General features: G+C 44.2%; 2 protein-coding genes across 5 annotated transcripts in view; both read left to right on the top strand.

The window, feature by feature from the left end:
- The first annotated feature begins 1,563 nt into the window (after positions 1 to 1,563).
- Positions 1,564 to 10,929, top strand: ARL9 (ARF like GTPase 9). Of its 4 annotated transcripts, XM_087827238.1 has the most exons (4): positions 1,564 to 1,827; positions 4,532 to 4,694; positions 7,390 to 7,565; positions 9,515 to 10,929. In XM_087827238.1, exons 1-4 carry the CDS (start codon positions 1,564 to 1,566, stop codon positions 9,692 to 9,694), a joined length of 783 nt encoding a protein of 260 aa, XP_087683364.1. In that variant the 3' UTR covers positions 9,695 to 10,929. The 4 variants fall into 4 exon arrangements, with proteins under 4 accessions (XP_087683364.1, XP_087683368.1, XP_087683371.1 ...); XM_087827242.1 differs by lacking the exon at positions 4,532 to 4,694 and having other exon boundaries at positions 1,564 to 1,699; XM_087827245.1 differs by lacking the exon at positions 4,532 to 4,694 and having other exon boundaries at positions 1,747 to 1,827.
- Positions 10,930 to 15,302: 4,373 nt separating this feature from the next.
- SPMAP2L (sperm microtubule associated protein 2 like) overlaps positions 15,303 to 21,486 on the top strand; it is a 41,674-nt gene continuing 35,490 nt past the window's right edge. Inside the window, exons 1-3 of the mRNA XM_087827910.1 lie at positions 15,303 to 15,641; positions 15,717 to 15,819; positions 15,868 to 15,984. Of these exons, the coding sequence (XP_087684036.1) occupies positions 15,303 to 15,641; positions 15,717 to 15,819; positions 15,868 to 15,984 (559 nt within the window). The remainder of the gene's footprint in view (positions 15,642 to 15,716; positions 15,820 to 15,867; positions 15,985 to 21,486) is intronic.

The following is a 21,486-nucleotide window of genomic DNA, read 5'->3' as shown; positions in this document are numbered from 1 at the left end:
GATGCAAGACACAAACTGAAATTTACAGTTCTCTAGCCGGTCATTGCTATTACCAGTCATTACTAAGCAACTGAAACCTCAGTTCAAAGAGGTTATTGTCAAATGAAGTGTAAACATCTACATTAACTTTCTAGTAATTATTTTTTCTTTTGGACAGGTCTTTAACCAATGACATAATACACTTTGTATATATATGTGTGTCTACATTTATAAAACATCAATATGGATACATCCATTCACTATGGCACATTTTAAAATAAAATATTCTGGCAGTGAGTATGGATTAAGGTGTTTTGGGTGTTGGCATTTTATGGAGGACTTCCTGGTTAGTACATCTGAGAATTTTTTAAACTGAGTATCTAAAATTCTCTCCGGCCCCTCCCAGCAAAGCCACCAAACTAATCTATTGGGGTTGAGAGACCCCAGTTTTAACTTCACTGAAAACTCGTGTTGATACATGTATATAAATAAATTGAAGAGCAACCATTTTAAGTTATTAAGCACAGCATTTTCTAGATTACTTGGGTACTGCTAACCTTAAACACTTGAATCACTCAAGCCTTCTGGATCCTGGCATTCATTCATTGTTCCTTACAAGCCTACCTGAAACACAGATCTGATGAAGAAGAGTCAGTTTATTGCAGTAAGATAATTTTGTTAGTTTGTGAAATACACTAGGGTCAAATTTAACAAAATGAACCATCCATATACTTCTCAGTTTAAGAAACATTACACAACATTTGAAAAGCCCTGTGGCTTTCCTAATTTGTTGCATATTAGATCATTGGGGCAACAAATGATTTCTCTTTAGTTGTGGTTTTTAATACCCTGCATTACTAATATGATCCTGGCAGACTAATTTAATCTAGAATTTTTTAAAGCTAAATACAAGAACTTAAAATAAGGGAGCCATTCACGTTGCTCTGTTGTTTTTCCCTAAGCATCTTGAACAGTCTCTAGACACTGCTAGTTAAGTTGGCACGGGCTGGAGGGCGGGAAGAGACCCAATTCACTTTCCTGGGATGCTATTACTAACTGGAGGGAGGACGGGCATCCTCTGGTGGTGCTCAGCACTCCTGCCCCTCAGGGTTCTCCTGGCGGGAGGCCCGTGAGCTGGGTGGGCTTGGGGATGACTTGGGAGAGGTGAGCTTACACCTGGGCCGCGTGGAAGGGCTGGCTGAGACACCCTGCCTGCCCCGCGGGGGTCGCGCCACAGTCGGCCCCCAAGGAAGTGGACCCCGGGCACGCTCTCCCCGCGCCGCGAGCTGCGCGCCGGGCCTTCAGGATGCCTGGGTCTGGGCTCGGCCCTCTAGCTCCTCCGCCGGCGGGGTCAGTCCGCCTCCGCTCTCAGGTGCCAGGCTGGCGGATCTGCGGCACGCTCTCGGGGCCACGGCGCTGGGTGGGTGGCCGCCTGCGCGCCCCTGGCCGCCGCCGTGGTGACCGCGGGCGTGGCCTAAGCCACGTGACCTACGGCTGTGCGCGCGCCCGCGCTGGGCCACGCCTGCGGGGACCCAGGGCCCCGGCTCGGGCGGGCGCGCGGGGGGCAGGAGCGGGGCTGTGAGGATGGAGAGGGGGAAAGTGAAAAAGAAAGCGAGGGGGGGCGAGCCCGAGAGAGAGAGGATTCGGGAAAAGGGGGCGGTGGAGAAAGAGAAGAGGAAAGAGGCGGAGGAGAAAATTAAGGACAAAGAAAAGGAGAAAAGTAAGAGTAAAGGGGAGGAAAAGAGAGAGCGGGAGGCGGAGAAAGGGAAGGAACAGCTCAAGGGGAAAGACGAGAGCGAGAAGAAGGAGAGCAGCAGAGTCTTGGCGAAGCCCCAGCTGGAGCCGCCGGTGAGACGCCGGGCCTCGGACCCTCCCTCTGCCATTGTTGGGCGTTGAGGCCGGGCGCCCGTTACGCCCCGGGCCCCGCGGGAGGGAACCGGGTCTCGTTCGGGGCTTTTCGCCTGGGGATGGAAGGGAAAGTGTCGAGCTTCCAACGACCGGGAGCCGGCCCCTCTCTGCGCCCTCGCCGCCAACCCCGGCCTGCGCCCCCCGTCGCCGGGCCGGGGCTGGGGAGGAGGGGGGAGAGCCGGGAAGGGCCCCTCTCCGCCGCCCCGCCCGCGCGCCCGCCCCGGCCCCAGGCCGCCCCGCACACAAACCCGGCCCTCGCCGCGCGGCTCTGCGGTCCTCTGTTGAATACGCTCTTCGGCGGAGGGTGCAGGGCTCCGGATTTGGGCCGGCTGTGTTTTTAACTTGTCTGGGCTTTTTCTGTGGCATTGCGGTGACCGCGTCCCTTGCTTCCACACGTCCAGAAGGGACTGTCCCAGAGGTTTAAAGGGGGGTCTGAGCTGGGCGATACCCGGGAGCCCGCGTACGTGAGCCCGCAGTCAAACCGTAGCGACGGCAGAGCGCGGAGTTGGTGTTGAGCGAGTGCGGAGTGTGTCTTACAGGACGAAAAGCTTCTGGAGGCGGAGGTGGTGATGGCTGCACATTGTGGATGAATGTATTTCATACCACTGAACTGTCTGCTTAGAACTGGTTAAGATGATCCATTTTATGTGTATTTTACCACAATTTTAAGATTGGGAGTGGGGTGGGGGGAAGAAAGAAAAACCAGGCATCATTTGGATCAGCTTAGTGAGCTCTGTACTCCTGAGTTCCTGGGCTCAAAGCTGCTTTCTGGTTCTAAATGTGAATTATTCACGTAGATTTGATTTCTGGTAAAACAGACTGCATAGGTCCACCTGTAGTTAAAGGAACAGCTGACCAGGAACAGTGGTGTTGGGAATCACATTTTGTGTGTGAACTCTTGCTTTACAGTAATCCCAGATTTCCTTAAGAGATTATAAACATGAGGGAGCATGTATTTTAGACTAAAAAGTAAGCAGAATGTAAAGCATCAGTGCCTGCCGAATTGCTAGATAAGGGGAACTTAGGGGGAACAATGTGGTGGGAAAGGGAGTAGGGAATTGTTTTTTTCCTCACAATATTTAACAGGCTCTAAGAGACCATTATTTTACATACCACTAAGAAAGAAAAAAATAAATGTTTACAGCTAAAGTAAGACATACCAATGATTGTAAAATCCTCAGTTCAGAGATTTTAAAATGTGGGGAAAACAATTTCGTGGAATTGATGAAATATTGGGGTAGCCTGAGTATGGCCATTGGTGGAGATAATGAGGGGGACATAAGCCACACTCTGCAGCCATCTCTTGATGCCACTGCTTTAAAGGATGCAGTTTTAAACCATCCAGTCAAGTCTCCTTTGTACATCAAGTTTCCATCCACTCCCAGAACGACATTATAACATTTAGATGCAGATGAGAGGGAATGGGGAAGGAGGTCGGGGTGGAGATAGGAAACATCTATGGAAATACCACTTGCTTTAAAAACCATTGAGAACTGACTCTAAAAGCAAACATACTTTTTCTAATTCTGTTATTCTGTAGATAGCCTTCATAAAGCATGCTCTCTACACAAGTCTCTATTAGACCAGAAATTAAGGCATCCTACGTCCACGTAGATCTTATTTAAAAACAAAAAACTGTGGGATAAACATTGTAGTGCTGTTTTGGATCACTTTTTTACCTGAAATCCAGTCTAAATCTAATTTCAGCATTTAGTGTTCAAGCAGAAATGTAAAAGATTATTGTTTGAAGACATTTACTAGTGTTTTCTGTGCATGAGAAACCTCTTTGTAGGCTGTTTGGGAAATAGAATTAACTTTCTGTGAGCAGTTTGGCTGTATTGTTGCTAGTTTATTACTATTTACGTTGAAGTTTGTATCCTAAAAGCCACCGTTCTGAGCACTCTGAACTTTCTTTTTCTTTCTTCATACCAGCCTGACCTTGTTGTCCCTCAATCATTTGTCATAAAAGTTTCTAAGGCTGGTATGTTGGTGGAATGTTGCTGTCTAAAGCTTTTGTCTAGTTCAAAAGGTTTTAACAAGTTTTAAAATAAATGCTCATTTGTGATTGGAACTGGTTTAACAACTTCTATAATCTTAGCTTTTTCATTTAATCATGGTACTTATATTTAAAAGTATAAGAGGGGAACCTTGCCTAGAGCTTTTAATCTAATGATCCAATTGGGAAAACAAGATAGATTAATGAGACCTTGGATGCTTACATGCTGGGCGGCACAGTCAATACTGGAGGCACCATGAGGAACCAAGATTCCAAACAGCAAACTGAATTCTGGTGCAGTCTGCAGTGGACCTGAACTCAAGAAGCAAAGTGAATTTTGAAAATTGGCCCTGTGATCTCTGGCACCTCCCCCAAATCCTGATATATAGAATTTATTTGATTGATTGACCAGGAGTTGGAGGATGGAGAAGGAATATGCAATTAGCATCACATAACTAATGGCTGGTTTTAAAATATAAACTGATTGGTATAGTTTGTCCTAGATCTATTAAATGCTTTATGAAGTTTTATTCTGGTTTACAATCCCACAAGTATTTTTGTGGCCTACCACAGGCAAGCACACTGCCAGGGACCGGGAAAACAAGGCCCTGATAGCATAGGTTTATTGATTTATCCTTTGTTTCACAGGAGGTAGATAATCATATCCTAGTGTTGGGCCTCGATGGAGCAGGAAAGACCAGTCTTCTCCACTCTCTAGCTTTAAACAGAGTCCAGCACAGCGAGGCACCCACCCAAGGTTTCCATGCAGTGTGCGTCAACACTGAAGACAGCCAGATGGAGTTCCTGGAGAGTAAGCCCTCTTTCTCATTAGTTACAGGACAGCATCCTTTTGTTATACCTTAAGCTGGACATAATATTATCAACACTGGGTCCTTGTGAAAAGTACCACTGGGTCAGCTTTTCCTAGGTACTTAGAAAGCATGTGTAGCTTAATACTAGGTGCACTGCGGGGGAAATCACTTCCTGCGCTTTTGATTTTCCCCTTTTTCCAGTGGTGGTGATAAAGGGGGGCTGAGAGGAAGGCTTTATACCCGTCCTGTAACAGCCTACCTCCTCCCTCACTACCCCAAATAAACATGCACTCGAAGTAAATGTAGTGTGCTTCCTTCTCTGGGAATGCAACTACAGACAAACCCCAGACCTCTTGTAGGGCAGCCCAGAAGCCCCCACCCTATGGTAATTCTGCAGTCACCACTGCCCTAAATACTGCTCTTCCCAGAGTTTCATCAGATCCTCTTATCTTCTCTTTACACTCTTTTCCTGATGATTTCATCCATCTTCTTGGCATTAAGTACCATCTATATGCTAATGGCTCCCAGATTTATCTGTCCATCCCAAACATATTCAAGGGTCTCCTGACATCTCCACCTCGCTGTCTAATTGGCCTCTAAAACCTAACGTGGACAAAACAAAATGCCTGAGTTATCTTCATAGCTGTTCCTTTCCTTATAATCCACTGGTCAGTACCCATCAAGTTGCTAAAGACAGAAAACCAGAAGTCTCCCCTATTTCCTCCTTCTGTACCCCCACCCCCAGTAAAACACTATGACTTTTTCTACCTCTACAACAAATCTCGAATTCATCAGTTACAGCCTTTCCTGCTACCCTTATTTGAGTTGGAAACTCTATTGTCTCCTACTTAGATTACTGCAATCACCTTTTGAATTTTGCTTTTGCCCAGTTACAAAGAGAAAATAGTGAGCAGAGAAATTGGTAACCCGCTAAGCAAATCTTTAAGAAAAAAGCATTATATTAGGAATAGAAGTTTCAATTTGCCCAGAAGCTATAGAAGAAATTATTATTTTGACCAAATAGGTAGCTAGAAAATTAGTTTCAAAATATAAAAAAAAAGGAAAAGGAGGAAGGAAGGAAAGAAGGGAGGGAGGGAATGGAGGGAGGGAGAGAAGGAAGGGAGGAGGGAGGGAAGGAAGGATCCAACTAGGGGGAGAAATGGACAAATCTACGAGTGGTGTGAGGGATTTCAACATATTTGCCAATTTTTAATAGGATTAAGGAGAGAAAAATCTGCAGATACACACAAAATTTAAACATAATCAACTTCTATCTATTCGACAATATAAAATTGTCTAGTTAGACAATTTTAGCTACATCCAAAAGCTAAAATACGCATTCTTCTCAAACACTCATGGAACATTTACCAAAACTGACCACTTACTGGACCATGCAGCAAGTCTTAACACATTTTTTCAACGAAAAGGCATCACACAAAGCATGTTCTCTGACTACATTGTAGTTAAGTTAGAAGTTAATAACTGAAAGATAATCCCTATATAGGTAAAATGTCACCAAAAAAAAAAAAAGAAAAAAAGAGAGAAACCAAATGTTCATTCTTGTTTAAACTAAATATATTTAAACCATATGAACTAGTTAGAAGATTATACAGCCTTTTAAAAATTCAAAATATTTCAAAGAATGACTAGCTGACTCAATACAAAGAAAAACAAAGGATAAGTAAATAAAGACCCTTTCCCATAGTATGGAAAATGCTTTTATTAAGTTCCTAAAAGAGCGGTCTGCAAACTTTTTTCATAAAAGACTCGGATAGTAAATAGTTTAGGCTTTGTGGGCCACATGGTCTGTTGCAAAGACTCCACTCCGTGGTTCTGGTGGGAGAGTAGTCACAGATGATATGGATACAAATCCACATGCCTGTCCTGAAAAAGCTGTATCTGTGCACATGAATCCAGATGTGATATAATGTCTACATGCCATGAAATATTCTTTCTTTTTCTTTCAAACATTTAAAAATGTAAAATCCATTCTTTCTTCATGGTTCTGTACAAAAATAGACAGTGGGCCAAGACTGTGGGACATAGTTTGCCAACTCCCATCCTAAGAGAAAAAGAAAAACTAAATTCATTGTGTATATAATATTGTCATTAACCAGAAAGTTTCTACTGAGAATTAACAGAATGAAATAATACAAAGGCACTTTTTTCCTGAGGCAAGTATTAGTGAATGCCCACTGGAACATATTAACTCTCAAAATTAAGAGGAGAAATTAGTTCTGGGATTTTGACAAAGGAATAAAAAAAATTGTGCAAGTGAGGCTACCCAATGCATTCAGTCCATTTAAAGATTACTCTAGAGAAATACGTGCTTTAATCTGCCATCCTGAATTATTTTAGGAGATTATTCCCATTTTTGAGCTGTCGTTGATGGACCCGCAGGGGCCACCACGGCCGCTATGTCTAACAGAGCAGGAGGCGTTCACTGTAGTACCTAGTATTTTATGCTGACCCTTCCTGTTCCAGGCTGGATAAGTCACTTGTGGAGGGTGAGACGTCCACCAGTTCCTCCCCCAGTATCACCTCTCTGGCCATTCTCAGCTGGGTCACTCTAACACAGTGGTATTAGGACACCTGTCTAGGGTTCGGACGTTATGCAAGCGTGCCTTTCCTGCCCCCCTCGGCGGATGCAGCTATGACTTTTTGTATGTCTTCTTTCCCTACTCTTCTTTGCAGTTGGTGGCAGTGAACCTTTCCGTTCCTATTGGGAAATGTACGTTTCCAGGGGAATACTGCTGATCTTTGTGGTGGATTCAGCAGATCACAACAGATTACCTGAAGCCAAGAAATGCCTTCATCAATTAATTGAAACAAACCCAATCATCCCCCTGGTTGTGTTTGCAAACAAACAGGTAAACATCTGTGCACATATAATTTATACTCAATAGTTTTATTATTAACTCAAGAAATAGAAATGTCTACTTTTAACAAGTAGATATTAAACAATATTCTGTACAATCAGTTCAATTTATACTTATTCAGTCTACTGGATTATAAACACCTTGAGAGTAGAGACTTCTGTTCACCTTTGCGTCCCTTATAATACCTTGTATACTGCCTTAGCATAGTAGGAATCTAACAAATATGTGTTAAACTTAATTCAATAAACATTTACTTTTGTTTTCAACAAAGTATTTGCGTCTGCCACGTATAAAGAAATTGTTTTAGATCAGTTTGACAGACCTGAATTTATTTCATACACATGTATTAAAAGTATTAAACATCCATGGGGAAATGGAACCCTGTGTATTGTTGGTGGGAATGTAAAATGGTCTGGCCGCTATGGAAAACAGTATGGTAGTTGCTTAAAAAAATTAAAAATATAATTCTCATATGATCCAGCAGTTGAAAAAAATTGAAAACAGGGACTCAAACATATTTGCACACCATGCTCATAGCAGAATTATCCCTGATGGACTTTTATCATTACGAGGAGTCCCTCTTCCCAGCCGACACCCTCCTCTTACGTATTTCCTCTCCAATGCCATCAGTGAATTAGTAACCTGAGTCATCGTCCACATGCTACTGGACCCATTAACACTGTCACAAAAGCCACTGCAGGCTCTAGGACTGAATGAATTCAGGAGTCAGACAGGCAGTATATTGGGACGACCGACATCCAGAGAGGTAATCAACTCCAGCCACATGCCAAGTACAAATCAGGAAAAGCCTCATAGGCTCCCAGTCATGGAATCTGATAGGTTCACATTGGCACAAGAAAAAAATAACACAATATTGGATTATTTCCAGAGATTTTAAAAAGATCCCCTAAAGCTTAAGGAGAACACTATCAAACTACTAAAAGCCAATTACAAATGCAGTTTAGGAGTGAAAATGCTTAAACTTTAGGACTTAAAAACTGTAGCTGAAATCTGTGTGCGTATTTAGGAAAGGGAATATCAGAGGTTATTTGCATAAGTACTTGTTGTGTGAGAGGCAAAGAAATTTTGACCTCAAGAAGGTTTCGACCTTGCCATGCAGGTTTCTGTCTCATTGTCATCTCCCCGCCTCTCCCTGTGGGTTTCCCTCTCTCTCCATCTTTCTCTCCACCTGGCCTCCCCTCTCAGCTTCCTTCTCCCACCACTTCGTTTTCTAAGTCCACTCCCTCCCTGCTCTTTTCTCTGTCTCCCTTCATCCCCGCAAAATTTGATCCAAATTTTTTTGGTTCAGTAGAAATAATGGTCACCAAAGAAAACTCACAATGGCAAATGCTGTAATCAACAAAACATGATAATGGGCAAAAACCAATGAATGAATGAGTATCTATTAAAAATAAATTTAAAATAATTGATGCTATTGCCTGGCTGGTGCTCTCAGCGGTTGAGAGTTGACCCATGAACCAGAAGGTCACGGTTTGATTCCGGGTCAGGGCACATGTCCAGGTTGCAGGCCTGATCCCCAGTAGGGGCAGCCAATCAATGACTCACATCATTGAGGTTTCTCTCTCCCTTACTTTCTCTCTGAAATCAATAAAAACATATTAAAAAATAAAATAATTGATCCTATTAAATGTAATTCTGGGGAAATGAAAATAGAAAAAGTTAGAAGCAACTGACTGTACTGTTTAGAAAATTGATTAAGGTATTATATTGGTTTAACTTCATTCCAAAAATATGTATTTTTTGTGATCACTCATAAACACTGGTTTAATTCTGGTGAAAAATCTTTATATTCAAACAACCAGTAGGGTCATAATAATGGGATCACAATATCCTCTATATTAAAATAAGTGTGGGTCATTGAGAGCAGTAAATGCAAAATAACCAACTTTTTCCTATTCTTTTTTTCATTCTTGGTGAAGGATCTTGAAGCAGCCTATCACATTACAGACATCCACGAAGCTTTGGCCTTATCTGACGTGGGAAATGACAGGACGATGTTCTTGTTTGGGACCCAAGTGACTGAGAATGGCTCAGAGATACCCTCCACCATGCAAGACGCCAAAGACCTGATTGCACACCTGACTGCAGATATGCAGTGACCAGGCCCAGGCCCACTGTGCCACTCACAATCTAAATGTCACCAGGGAGTGTTGAGTGGCAGGCTTGACGCCAACAGTTTCCACTTTCAAATAAAAAATAAGCCATTTCCTATTTTCTCAATGCATGGCATATATACAAAGAGAATGTTAATTGATGAAGAGCATGTCTTTATTTAGATTTTGCACTTTAAAAGTATTGGTAACTGTATTTGGGGGAATTTGGAGTTCTGTTGTTGTTTGTTTTAATCCTCACACGAGGAAATTTTTTCCATTGCTTTTCAGAGAGGGCAGAAGAGGGAGAGAGAGAGAGAGATAGGAACATCAATGTGAAAGAGACACATCGATTGGTTGCCTCCTGCATGGGATCGGGCCTGCAACCAAGGTTTGCTGGACTCGAACCTGGGACCCTTCAGTCCACAGGCTGATGCTCTAACCACTGAGCAACTGGCTAGGACAGAATTTGGAGTTTTAAGTTACAAAATTAAAGTGAACATTAGCAAGCGTTTATCCCATTTGTAGTTTTTCAACAACATGAAATTTTTATTCACGTTTTAACACTTCGTGCCACTCACAAGTTTTCTCATTTTTCACGTGCCATCTGTTATGGACCTTAGATGTCAACACACTGTCTTGTCCACATCGAATGAAGCGATCTCATTGGTGGAAACCGTGCAGGTCAATCTACGAAAAACTATATAATTGCATGAACCCATAAAGCATTGCAGTTACATTGTATTTTGGTCATTCAAATAGTCTTCGTCTTCAAGTTCCTGGCACTTTCAGAAATGCCTTCTCTCAGAAAAAGGAAGGAAACCAACGAAACTGATACACTTCGGGAAGTATTTAAGGATAATTTATCAGATATTCCTAGTGAGATCGAAGATGCGGATGACTGTTTTGACGATTCCTATGAGAGCCTGCAGAGTTTGTGCCGCCCATGGAAAAAGGAGCCAATCTAGATACTTATGTAAATTTTGTTTGGTTCATAGAGGAAAATGTTTTAACGCAGTACCATACGTTAAAAAAGTACTAGGAACTTTAATTGTTTAATTGTTTTTGTAAATAAAAATGTTATAATTATTGAAAAACAACACCTAAAGTGCATTATGATCTGTAGTTATGATGATTTAAATAACGTGCAGTTTGCCCAAAAACGTGTAGTCCCTGGCGTATGTCTTAGAGATTTCTATGCGGTACACAATGTGTTAATAAATTTTTCTCTTTTCAAGTAAAAATCCAGGTGCCTCTCCTTTAAGTATATGTTTAACACTGTAGGGAAAGAAATATTGGGATAGCACAGTGAGAAAAAAGCAAGCAGCCCTGGCTGGTGTGGCTCAGTTGGCTGGGTGTTGTCCCATGCACCAAAAGGTTGCTGGTTCGATTCCTGGTCAGGGCACATACCTAGATTTCGAGTTTGATCCCCAGTCAGGGCGCACATGGGAGGCAACCAATCGATGTTCCTCTCTCATATTAATGTCTCTCTCTTCTTCCTCTCTAAAAATCAATAAAAACATATCCTCTGGTGAGGACAAAAAAAAGTACAAGTATAACCGATATGCTAAGAAATGAGAGAAAATGGAGTCATGTAAACTGCTCAGTTAAAAGCACAAAAGGTGGAAAAGAGTGGAATACAAAAACAGAAACCAAGAACGGCAAGAAGTAGAAGACAGCAACAGATACAGTAGCTATTAATCCACTTACATTAGTGATCACTAAGAACGCATCCCTCCAAAATAAAATACTTAGGTGTAAATAAGCCTAATAAAATATAGAGCTTTATGTGAGAAAATCTACAAAACTCTGATGAAAGATATCAAAGAACAACAAAATAAATATAAATGGAGAGATAGTCCATGTTTACAGATAGGAAGACTCAGTATTGTCAGCTTGATCTGCAGATTCAATGCAATCCCAATCAAAATCTCGGCAAGTTATTTTGTGGATATTGACAAATTAATTCTCAAGTTTATATGGAGAGGCAAAAGACCCAGAGTAGGCAATGCAGTATTGAAAGAGAAGAACAGAGTTGGAGGACTGACACTACCTGATTCAAGAGGTACATGTCCCTTAAAGCTACAGTAATTAAGACAATGTAGTTTTGGCAAAAAATAGACAAATAGATCAGTGGAACAGATTAGAACACCCAGAAATAAACCTCCATAAATATAGGGAACTGATTTTTGACAAAGGAGCAAAGGCAATACAATGGAGCTAAGATAGTCTTTTCAACAAATGATGCTGGAACAACTGGACATCCACATGTAGCAACAATGTAAAAGAATCTAGACCCAGACCCTACTACCTTCACAAAAATACAAAAATTAACTCAAAATGGATCACAGATACAAAACCAAAGGCATGATCCGTGAAAGAAAGAATTAGTAAGCTGGACTTTGTTAAAAGCAAAACTTCCTGCTCTGCAAAAGACAATGTCAAGAGAATGAAAAAACAGGCCACAGACTGGGAAAAAAATATTTGCAAAAGAAACATAAAGTACTGTTACTCAAAATACACAAAGCACTCTGAATAATAAGAACACAACCCGGTTTAAAAATGGATCAAAAACCTTAACACATCTCACCAAAGAAGATACACAGATGGCAAATAAATGAAAAGATGCTTCACATCATATGTCATCAGGGAAATGCAAATTAAAACGAGATACCACCACATACCTATTAGAATGGCTAAAGTCCAGAACACTGATAACACCAGATGCTGACGATGTGGGAATGCAAAATGGTACTGTCACTTTGAAAGACAGTTTGGCAGTTTTTCACATAATTAAACATACTCTTACCCTGCAATGGAGCTATCTTGCTGCTTGGCATTTACCCACAGGAGCTGAAAACTTACATACATATTTTCACAAGGATGTTTATAGCATCTTTATTCATAACTACCCAAACCTGGAAGAAACCAAGGTGTCCTTCAGTAGATAAATGGATAAATCCAGACAATGGAATATTATTCGATGCTAAAAAAGAAATGAGCTATCAAGTCATGAAAAGACATGGAGGAAACTTGAATGCATATTACTAAGTGAAAGAAGCCTATCTAAAAAGGCTACATACGACATGATTCCAACTACATGACATTTTAGAAAAGGCAAAAGTATGGAGACAATAAAAGACCAGTGGTTGCCAGGGGCTAGGTGGGTGAGGGAAGGATGCATAGGTGGAACACGCAGGACTTTTAGGACAGTGAAGTACTCTGTTTTACACTATACTGGTGGGTACATGTCATTACACATTTGTCCAAACCCATGGAATGCACAACACCAAGTGTGAGCCCGAATGCTAACTACGAACTTTGGGTGATCATGACGTGTCATTGCAGGTTCACCAACTGTAATAAATGTACCACTCTGGTGGAGGATGTTGGTAATGAGGGAGGCTATGCGTGATCGGGGGTGCACGGCAAATCTCTGTAGATTCTGCTTAATTTTATTGTGAACCTAAAACTGCTCTTTAAAAGTCTATTTAAAAGACTAAAAACTATTCGCTGAAAAATAAAAAAAGATTTGCAAAGAGGATTTGTCCTGCAAATTCTTCCCTTTAAAATTTGGAATCTGTAGCAAAATAACAAGCCAAATTTGGTGAAGACAGCCCCTCCCATTGTTAGCACTCAGCCTTCTCTATCACACTTTGGGTCTAAATGGAACATAATTGAACTTGGGCGTGCAGGTGCCAAATGACTCCTGATTGCCCCCTGAGAGACAAGCTTTCTCTCGGTCAGAGCCACAGGCTGATGGTTAACAGAATGACGTCACAACAGCCATTTGGGTATCCGATGTCAGACCTTCAGCCTGGCCCGTGGCGACCGGGTCACACAATGACTCAGGCTGGTCAGAGGCCCTGGACGGTCAGCCTCTGCCCCACGGATGGCAGGACCTGGGCGCTGGGTAAATTTCTTAACCATCTTGTGTCTTACTCGTCTTCACTCTGGAAAATGACTCAATCAAACGTCGACTATTCCCAGCCCTGAACTCTGGTTCCATGAGGTATCTTTTTATGATGTTTTCTAGGGTGGTCGGGAAATACATAAGTTCCTAGGTGCCTCTTTCAAAGATGATGCCAAAGCGCTCGGATCGAAATGATCTCTCTGTTCTTCCTCGGTTGGCCTTGCTTTTCTCACATTTTGATTTTAGATTCTGCATTTTGGCAATAAACGTCATGGCTGGAGTTTTCCCTTCAGTGAGCTATCATCAAATGCCAGCGTGGTGGTCACTGCTGATGCTGGGATGATTAAAGCAAAGACTTGAGATGCTCCCAGGCTGTCGAGGGAGGTACATGTCCCAGGGGTTTCTAATGGAAAGTCAGGTGGGAGTGCTGTCAAAGAGGCTGTCCGGCTGGCGGTCTTCCCAACAGATCTCATGGGGGTGGCATTCATTACCGTGGAGAGCTTACCACAATCTGGCATCTGTTGCCAGCCTTCCCAGCTCAGAAACCATAGGTTTAGTTAGCACACTAAAAGTAGATCTGTCTTTTCACTTACTCATTTAGTTAACATTTATTGAGCACCAACTATGTGCCAGAAGATGTATCAGAATGTTCTCTCAGTTAAAAATAATGGAAATTCAAGTTAGATTTTTGTATGTCAAGAAAAGGGAAGATTTGAGGGGCTCATTATACTGGGAAACTTGGGCATGGGTGGTTTCCGAGGTTCAAAGCTAACAAAGCAAAGCTTTCTCTCCATCTCTTGGCCCTGCTAACCTCTACTTGGCTTCAGTCTCAGATTCCCTGGGCAAGGGACTGCTGTCAGCACCAAGCCTACAACATTGGTACATAGCACATGATCCCAGAATAAGATGGACCCTCCCCTTCTAACGCAGCCATCCCGCAGATCTCACGGAGGGGCACTGATTCCGCTGCCAGGGGCTCATATTCGTCCATATAATCCCTGAGGTCTGGTCGTCTTGTCCGGACCAGCCCTGGGCAGATGTGAACGGGGGAGAGGTGGGCTCCAGGTGCAGGAAGGAGTGAAATGGGAAACTTCTTGACATGTTAGAGAGGAACAAGGGGGCTGGAATGCAGCCAGTAAGGGCAGAGCAGCCCCCAGCAGGGGAGAGGCAAGGCCTAGGTCTCGCAGAGGGCACCTTATGTTGCAAAGCTTGGGATTTATTCTAAGCCCTTTGGAGTGTCCTCACTGGAGGTCGGCCAAGTCAGAACACCAGCTGGGAAGGGACTGCAGAATCCAGAGAGGTCCCGGCGCTCTGGACTGTCAGTCTCAGCATCCCCTCGGAGCCTGTGAAGAGCCTGGGCCAGGAAACCTCCCGGAGACCTGGCTCGGCCGAGGGGCTCGGTAACGTTCTGCACCGGGGCCTCGACAGCCCAGAGCCACCGAAAGTCCTCGCGCTGGCACAAGGAGCAGCAGCCGGGCCGGAGCGCGCCGCGCCTCGGGCTTCTCTCCGCGGCCGGGGCGCGCTTGTGAGCCCGGAGCGCGTCACGTCGCCTCGGCAACCGGAGAACCCCCGGGGCGGGGCACAGGGCCAGGCGCCGCCTCTGTGCCGGCTGCGGGGCTGGAGGGGCGGGGCGGTCCCTCACCCGCCCCGTGGTGCGGGAGCCAGCGGCGACCCAGCTGGGGCGGCCGGAGCTCCCCGGGCCCCATGAAGAACCAGGAGTTTGCGGGTTCATCCGAGCTGTCCGACGGCCACGATACAGCAGAAATATCAGCGGGCTCGGACGCCCTCCCGAGGCGCCCGGCACACAAGGTGCCCGATGCGCCCGCGGAGCCCGAGGAAGCCAAGGAGCAGGGCGGGCGAGAGGCGCCCCAGAAACCCTATGAGCCGCACCTGCTCTCCGACCACTCCACGCCCTACAAGCCCTACAGGCCCTACAGGCCCTACAAGCCCTACAAGCCCTACAAGCCCTACGAGCCCTACGAGCCCTACGAGCCCTTTGAGCCCTACGAGCCCTTTGAGCCCTTTGAGCCCCGCTCCCTGCTTGTTCCCTGGGAGCCGCACGAACCCTACGAACCCTATGAGTCCTTCGAGTCCTGCGTGCCCCGTGCGCCCCAGGAGCCCCGTGAACCCTACGAGCCCTACGAGCCCTACGAGCCCTACGAGCCCTACCAGTCCTACCAGTCCTGCGAGCTCCAGGAGCCCCAGAAGCCCCATGCTCCCCGTGAGCCCCGCAAGCTCCACCCGCCCTGTAAGACCCAGGGGACCCAAGTTCCCCATGAGCCCCGCAAGGCCCACAAAGCTGAGCTGCCTCACAGCACCGCCGTGATGATCACCCCAACTCAGATGACCGGATTGCAGCCACGGATTCCCTCGCCTTCCCTGAGCGGTAGGTGTTGGGACCTCACCTAAAACTGGGGGTCCCAGTGTGAAGGTTTTGCACGCTCGCTTTGTGTTAAAGGCGGATCACTCTTGTGCCACCCACCTGCTGCTTTGCAGTCACCTACTTTGGGGCCTGAAGGGAAACTGAGACCCTAGTAGTGAGAGTAACTGAGTCTCTTCACTCTCTCTGATGACCTAACTGTCCCTGATTATCCATTGTCACTTCCTTTTGAAGCCCTTGTTTTTAAAAATATGTTTTTATTGACTTCAGAGAGAAGAAGGAAAAGAGAGAGAGAGAGAGAGAAACATCAATGATGAGAGAGAGTCATCCATCCCCGGCCTCCCACTCGCCCCCCACTGGGGATGAGCCTGCAACCTTGGCATGTGCCCTGCCCAGGAAGCCCACCGTGACCTCCAGGTTTATGGGTCGAAACTCAACCACTGAGCCGCACCGGGCTGGGCTTGGAGCCCTTCTTAATTCTTCTCTGCAGTTAGTTATTGCCTTCCTCTGGGTTGCCACTTTGAACATTACCTCTGTGACAGCACTTACGATTTTGTATTTCATCATTATCTTTCTCCCCAGCTAAAGAGGGATTGTTGAAGGGAGAATATTGTCAGTGTTTGGCACATGGTGATACTCAAGAAATGCTATTATATTGTTAAAGTTGTAGTAACAAAATACTCACTGAGCAAGTATTCAAAGGGCACATTTAGCAAGTCCTCACCAAGTTCACAGGGTAGCAGGGCTGGTGGGACCTGGGTATGAACATCCTTTGCTCTGATCACACAGGCTCACTTCTGACCTCTCATGGATGACCCCGCCCAAAACAGTTCTCTGTCCACACGGGACTTCCAGGCCCTTGGTTGGCCATTTTAAAAACCTCATATTCTCCTTGACTCCTCTTTATCAGCCATGATTCTATGGTCTATCATTCCAGTAGCACGCTCAGTCTACCACCCCACTGGCTCTTTGGCTAACCACTATACTCCCATCAGAACCCCAACCCTGGTTAAACCCAACCATGCACCGTCTGCCTGCACCTGAGCAGGCGACTACTGCCGTGCAAAACCCACAGTCACACCGCGCACTTCTATCTCAGTTTCAGGACCACGAGCCTCAAGTGGCCACTCGGCACTGCCCAGCAAGCCCTTTGTTCACCTCCTCCAACCGTCACACCTTTGACCCCCAAATAGCTGACGATTTTGCCTCATACTTGATTGAGAAAATAGAAGCAGTCAGTCACAAACTCCCTAATTTTCTCACCACCCATCCATTGCCTTATCTGAATCAGCACCCATGGCTTCTGCAGGGAAGAATGATGCCTCTTTCTATGAAAAGCGAGGTGCTCCACTTACACTTTTCACCCATCTCCTGAAGAACTGTGTTCCTGCAGTTCTCTCTCCTGTGACGTCATCTCTCCCTTTTTAGTCAACCCGTCCCCATGTCTTCTTCAGACCCCTCCTCTCCTACTATTTGTCTGTTCTCCTTCACTGCAGAAGTTGTCACAAGAGTTGTCTATAATCACTGGCTGCATTTTCCCATCTATCATCCTCTCAACCCACCTAGTTAGGCTTCTTACCCGTCCACGCCACTGAATTGTTCTAGTGGACTGCCTTTCTCTCCAACACCAACCCTGTCATCACGTATGGAGATTTCCCCACCAATAGGGATGATCCACTTGGCTTCTCAGTTCCTTGGCCTCCTCACTGTGAATGATCTTGTCCTTCACTCCATCGTGGGCACCCCCGGCCCTAGTCTTTGATAATGTTAATTGTACCATTTCTAAAATCTTTATTTTAAACACTCTATCCATGTCCTATATTTCCACCTCACTCTTTCCTGTACCCCCTCTATCAGTTCTTCAGCCTCAAAGGACCTCTAACTCACTGAGGCTATTAACCTTTCATTATATATTACCACCTTCTGTCCTTCTGTCTCTCCTCACTCACTTTATAGTCCATGGTCCACCAATGGAATTACTCCTTTGCAAACATCCTTAACTCCCTTGCCTCTCCCTCTGTTTTTCTTGCCAATTATTGTCTGCACTTGAAAAAACAGATGATGACAACAGAAAAACAAACATCTATTCTGGCTGATCTTTAAACTCATGATCTGGAACTTGAAGTGGGGGCTCAGTGCTCTCAGTGCTGCTTTGCAAACATACTGCATGTCCCTAGTCAACACATTTTCCAACACAGAAGCTACCAAACTACCAGCATCTATCTATGTACTCTACCTTTTCTCCTGTTAATAATGGATGGACTGTCTTTATTCCTATTAAAGGGCAATCTCCCAACCTATATGCTGGATCTCATCCCATCCAACTTTAAGCTGTTTTCTTCTAAAACCAGCCCTCTCTCTCCTGCATTATTTTCTTCTTCTCTTTACTGGATCTTTCCCATCAGCACATGAACATGCAGCAATAACTCCTATTTTAAAACAGACAGACAGACAGAAACTCTTACCTTAACCCCATGCACCCCTCCAAGTCCCACTTCTGTTTATCTGCTCCTCTTTAGAGACAAATTCCTCAAAGTAGTTGTCCATAAGTCATTATCGCCATATCCTCTCTTCCCATTCTCTTGAGAACACCCTGAAGCTTTCATCTCTACTTAGCCAAGTTGCTCCTGTTAAGGTCATAATGACCTCTGCCTTGCCAAGTTCAAAGGTTAATTCTTCATCTTTATCTAATTCACTTGACACACATCCCCTCTTTCTTGGAAGTCTTTCTTTAGTTGACTCCTGCTTTCAGTGTCATCCAACCTCATTTACTGTTCCTAGCTCTGTTTCCTTTGCTGGATCCCACTTCTATTCCCAACCTCTAGGCTGAAGTGAGTGATGGGTCCATTTTCTTAGATTCTTTAGAACTTTCCTCGTTCCCTGAGTGATGTTATCAGTTCCTTGGCTTTAATTTTATGCGGTTGAGTTCCCAAATTATCTCTAGATTCAACTTCTTCCTTAAGCTCCAGAGTTTTATAACCAATTGTTTAACATACCTAATTGAATATCTAGTAGGCATGTAAAATTTAATGTGGCCATATATGAACTCTTATTTCCACACCCAAACTTGTCCTTCCCCTATTGTTCCCCATTTCAGCAATGTCACCCCCATTCATTCATCCAGGTGCTCAGGTCAAAGTCATTCATTTTTTTTTTTTAATGTCTTTCTTGATTTCAGAGAGAGGAAAGGAGAGGGAGAGAGAGATAGAAACATCAATGATGAGACAGTCATTGATCGGCTGGGGCCCGCAGCCCGGGAATGTGCCCTGACTGGGAATTGAACCCCAATCGCTTGGATCCTAGGTCAATCCTCAACCGCTGAGCCACGCCCGGCCGGGCTTGAAGTCATTCTTGACACCTGTTTTACTCTTACACCCTGCCTTCAAATCATTAGCAAACCTTAATTTTGAAATATATCATGACTATGGCCATGTCTTAACATCTTAAACCTTTATCATCTTTTTTGGCCACTATCTTTTGCTTGGTCCACTGCAATAGCTTCTACTCTTGCCCCATTCTCCCTCCACCTTCCCACCCTAGTTTATTGTTTGTATAGTGGTCACAAGAATCCCTTAGAACATAAACTATATGCAACTCTCTTGCTCTCAACTCTCCAGAGTTTATACTCTAAAGTTCTTAGCAGGCCCCACATGATCTGGCCTCTGCCTGCCTTCCCAACCTCATTTCCCATAGCTCTTCCCACCATCATTGCTCTTCAGCTGTGTGGGCCTTCTTGCTTCCCCCTCATGATGATTTTACTTGATTTTCCTCTGCCAGGAAGGACACTCTTCCCTGAAATGTTTGTCACCTCCTTACAAAGGTATACCAGATCACTCTGCTCATTTTCTTTAAAGCACTTATCTAACTATTTGTCTCTATTTATACCTTTATTTGTTTACTATTTACATCAAGCTCTCAGAGGGTAGAACTTTTGTCTTTCCCACTGTTTCATTCTCAGTGCCTCAAGTGGTACCTGGAACAGTCAAGACTTAGCAATTGTTGAATGAAAGATCTCTTCATTCAGCCTGTGTTTCCAAAGCCCATGGTTCCTCCTCTGTCATTAGGGTTGCTAAGATTAAATGCATTACTACCTGTAAAGCATTTAGAAGAGGCTGGGGTACACCGCAAGTGCTCAGATGTTAGCCGTTAGTAGTAGTAGTGTTAGTATTATTATCTTATTTGACCTCTTGGCAGCGTTTAATACAATGGACCACTTCCTCCTTGAGACACATGCCTGTCTCTCGTGGACCTCTATGACACCACAATCTCCCAGGTTATCGCTGATCTGACTGGTTGTTTCTTCTCTCATTTACTGAGCCCTCTCCGTTATCCTGAACTCTAAAGGGCTGAATCCTGATGCCTATTCCTTTTTATTTCCACTTTTCCACCTTAGGTGGTCATATCTACAATCATGGCTTTAAATAGCATGTTTATGCTGCTGCTCTGTAAATTTATATATCTCAGTTCTACTCTTGCTCCTGGGTCCTACACTTATAAATTCAACTGCCTATTGGACATCTCCATTTGGATATATCAAAGGCATCTCAAATGTAATGTATTTTGAGGCAGAAGTCTTGATTTTCCTCCTATTATTGTTTTCCCTTTCATTCTTCCAACTAGATGCTTGCAAAAAATGGTATCCAATTGCTTAAGGCAAAAAGAAAAAAAATCTATTTCTCCCTAACTTCTCTCTCTTTACCTTCAAATCTGATTCATCCAATGCAAGTTCTGTTCGTTTTCTCTCTAGAACATTTTCTGAATTCATTCATTTCCACTGCTAACCTCGCACCCCAATTGTGGTCGTTTCTCCCCTGGATTTCTACATTGGCTTCCTGAGTAGTCTCCCTGCTTCTGCTCTTGTCTCCTGCAATCTCTTTGCTACTGTAGCCAGAGTGGGTATTTTAAAAACGGAATCAGATCACATCTTTCACTTACTACATAGTCCTTCCTGTGGTTTCCCATTGCTCTTACCAAACTTCCCATTCCCAAACTTTTTTCAGAGGTCTCTAGCGTGCCACAGGCTCTCTGACCTCACCTCCTACCAGCCTCCCTTCTGCTCACTCTGCCCCAGTCAAAAGTGGCTTCTTTTTCTATTCCTCTAAAAAGCCAATCTGTTTTTTGCCCCTGCTTCACAATCAACATGTATGGTTTCCTCTCCCTAGATGCATATTGTTTGCCCAGCACCATCTCATAGTTGACTCCTCAGCCCACAGTTTTAAAAAGTGGGCAAGCCTACCATTTCGAGGGCCTTCCCTGTCCTGCTGCCTAAAGTGGGCTCCCTGGAGTAGCTTGATGATGAGACTCTCTCTAAAATGTTTTCAGGTTCTGTTTTAGAAAACACCACTTTAAAGCTTCCTATCTTCTCTATTTGTCTTCCAGATTTTTCTTGTTAAAAATTCCAATAAGTCTTCATGTTTATTCCCTCAGTAAAGCTCAAATAAGCATCAAGCATATTTATATAATATTTACATAAAATAGTGTGAACATTAAGCAATATTTGGTCAGCAT

This window comes from Miniopterus natalensis, chromosome 1 (assembly GCF_054644295.1).
Source record: "Miniopterus natalensis isolate mMinNat1 chromosome 1, mMinNat1.hap1, whole genome shotgun sequence".
Classification (NCBI taxonomy): domain Eukaryota; kingdom Metazoa; phylum Chordata; class Mammalia; order Chiroptera; family Miniopteridae; genus Miniopterus; species Miniopterus natalensis.
The sequence above is the reverse complement of the archived record's forward strand: the minus strand, read 5'-3'. Positions and strand labels throughout refer to the sequence as shown.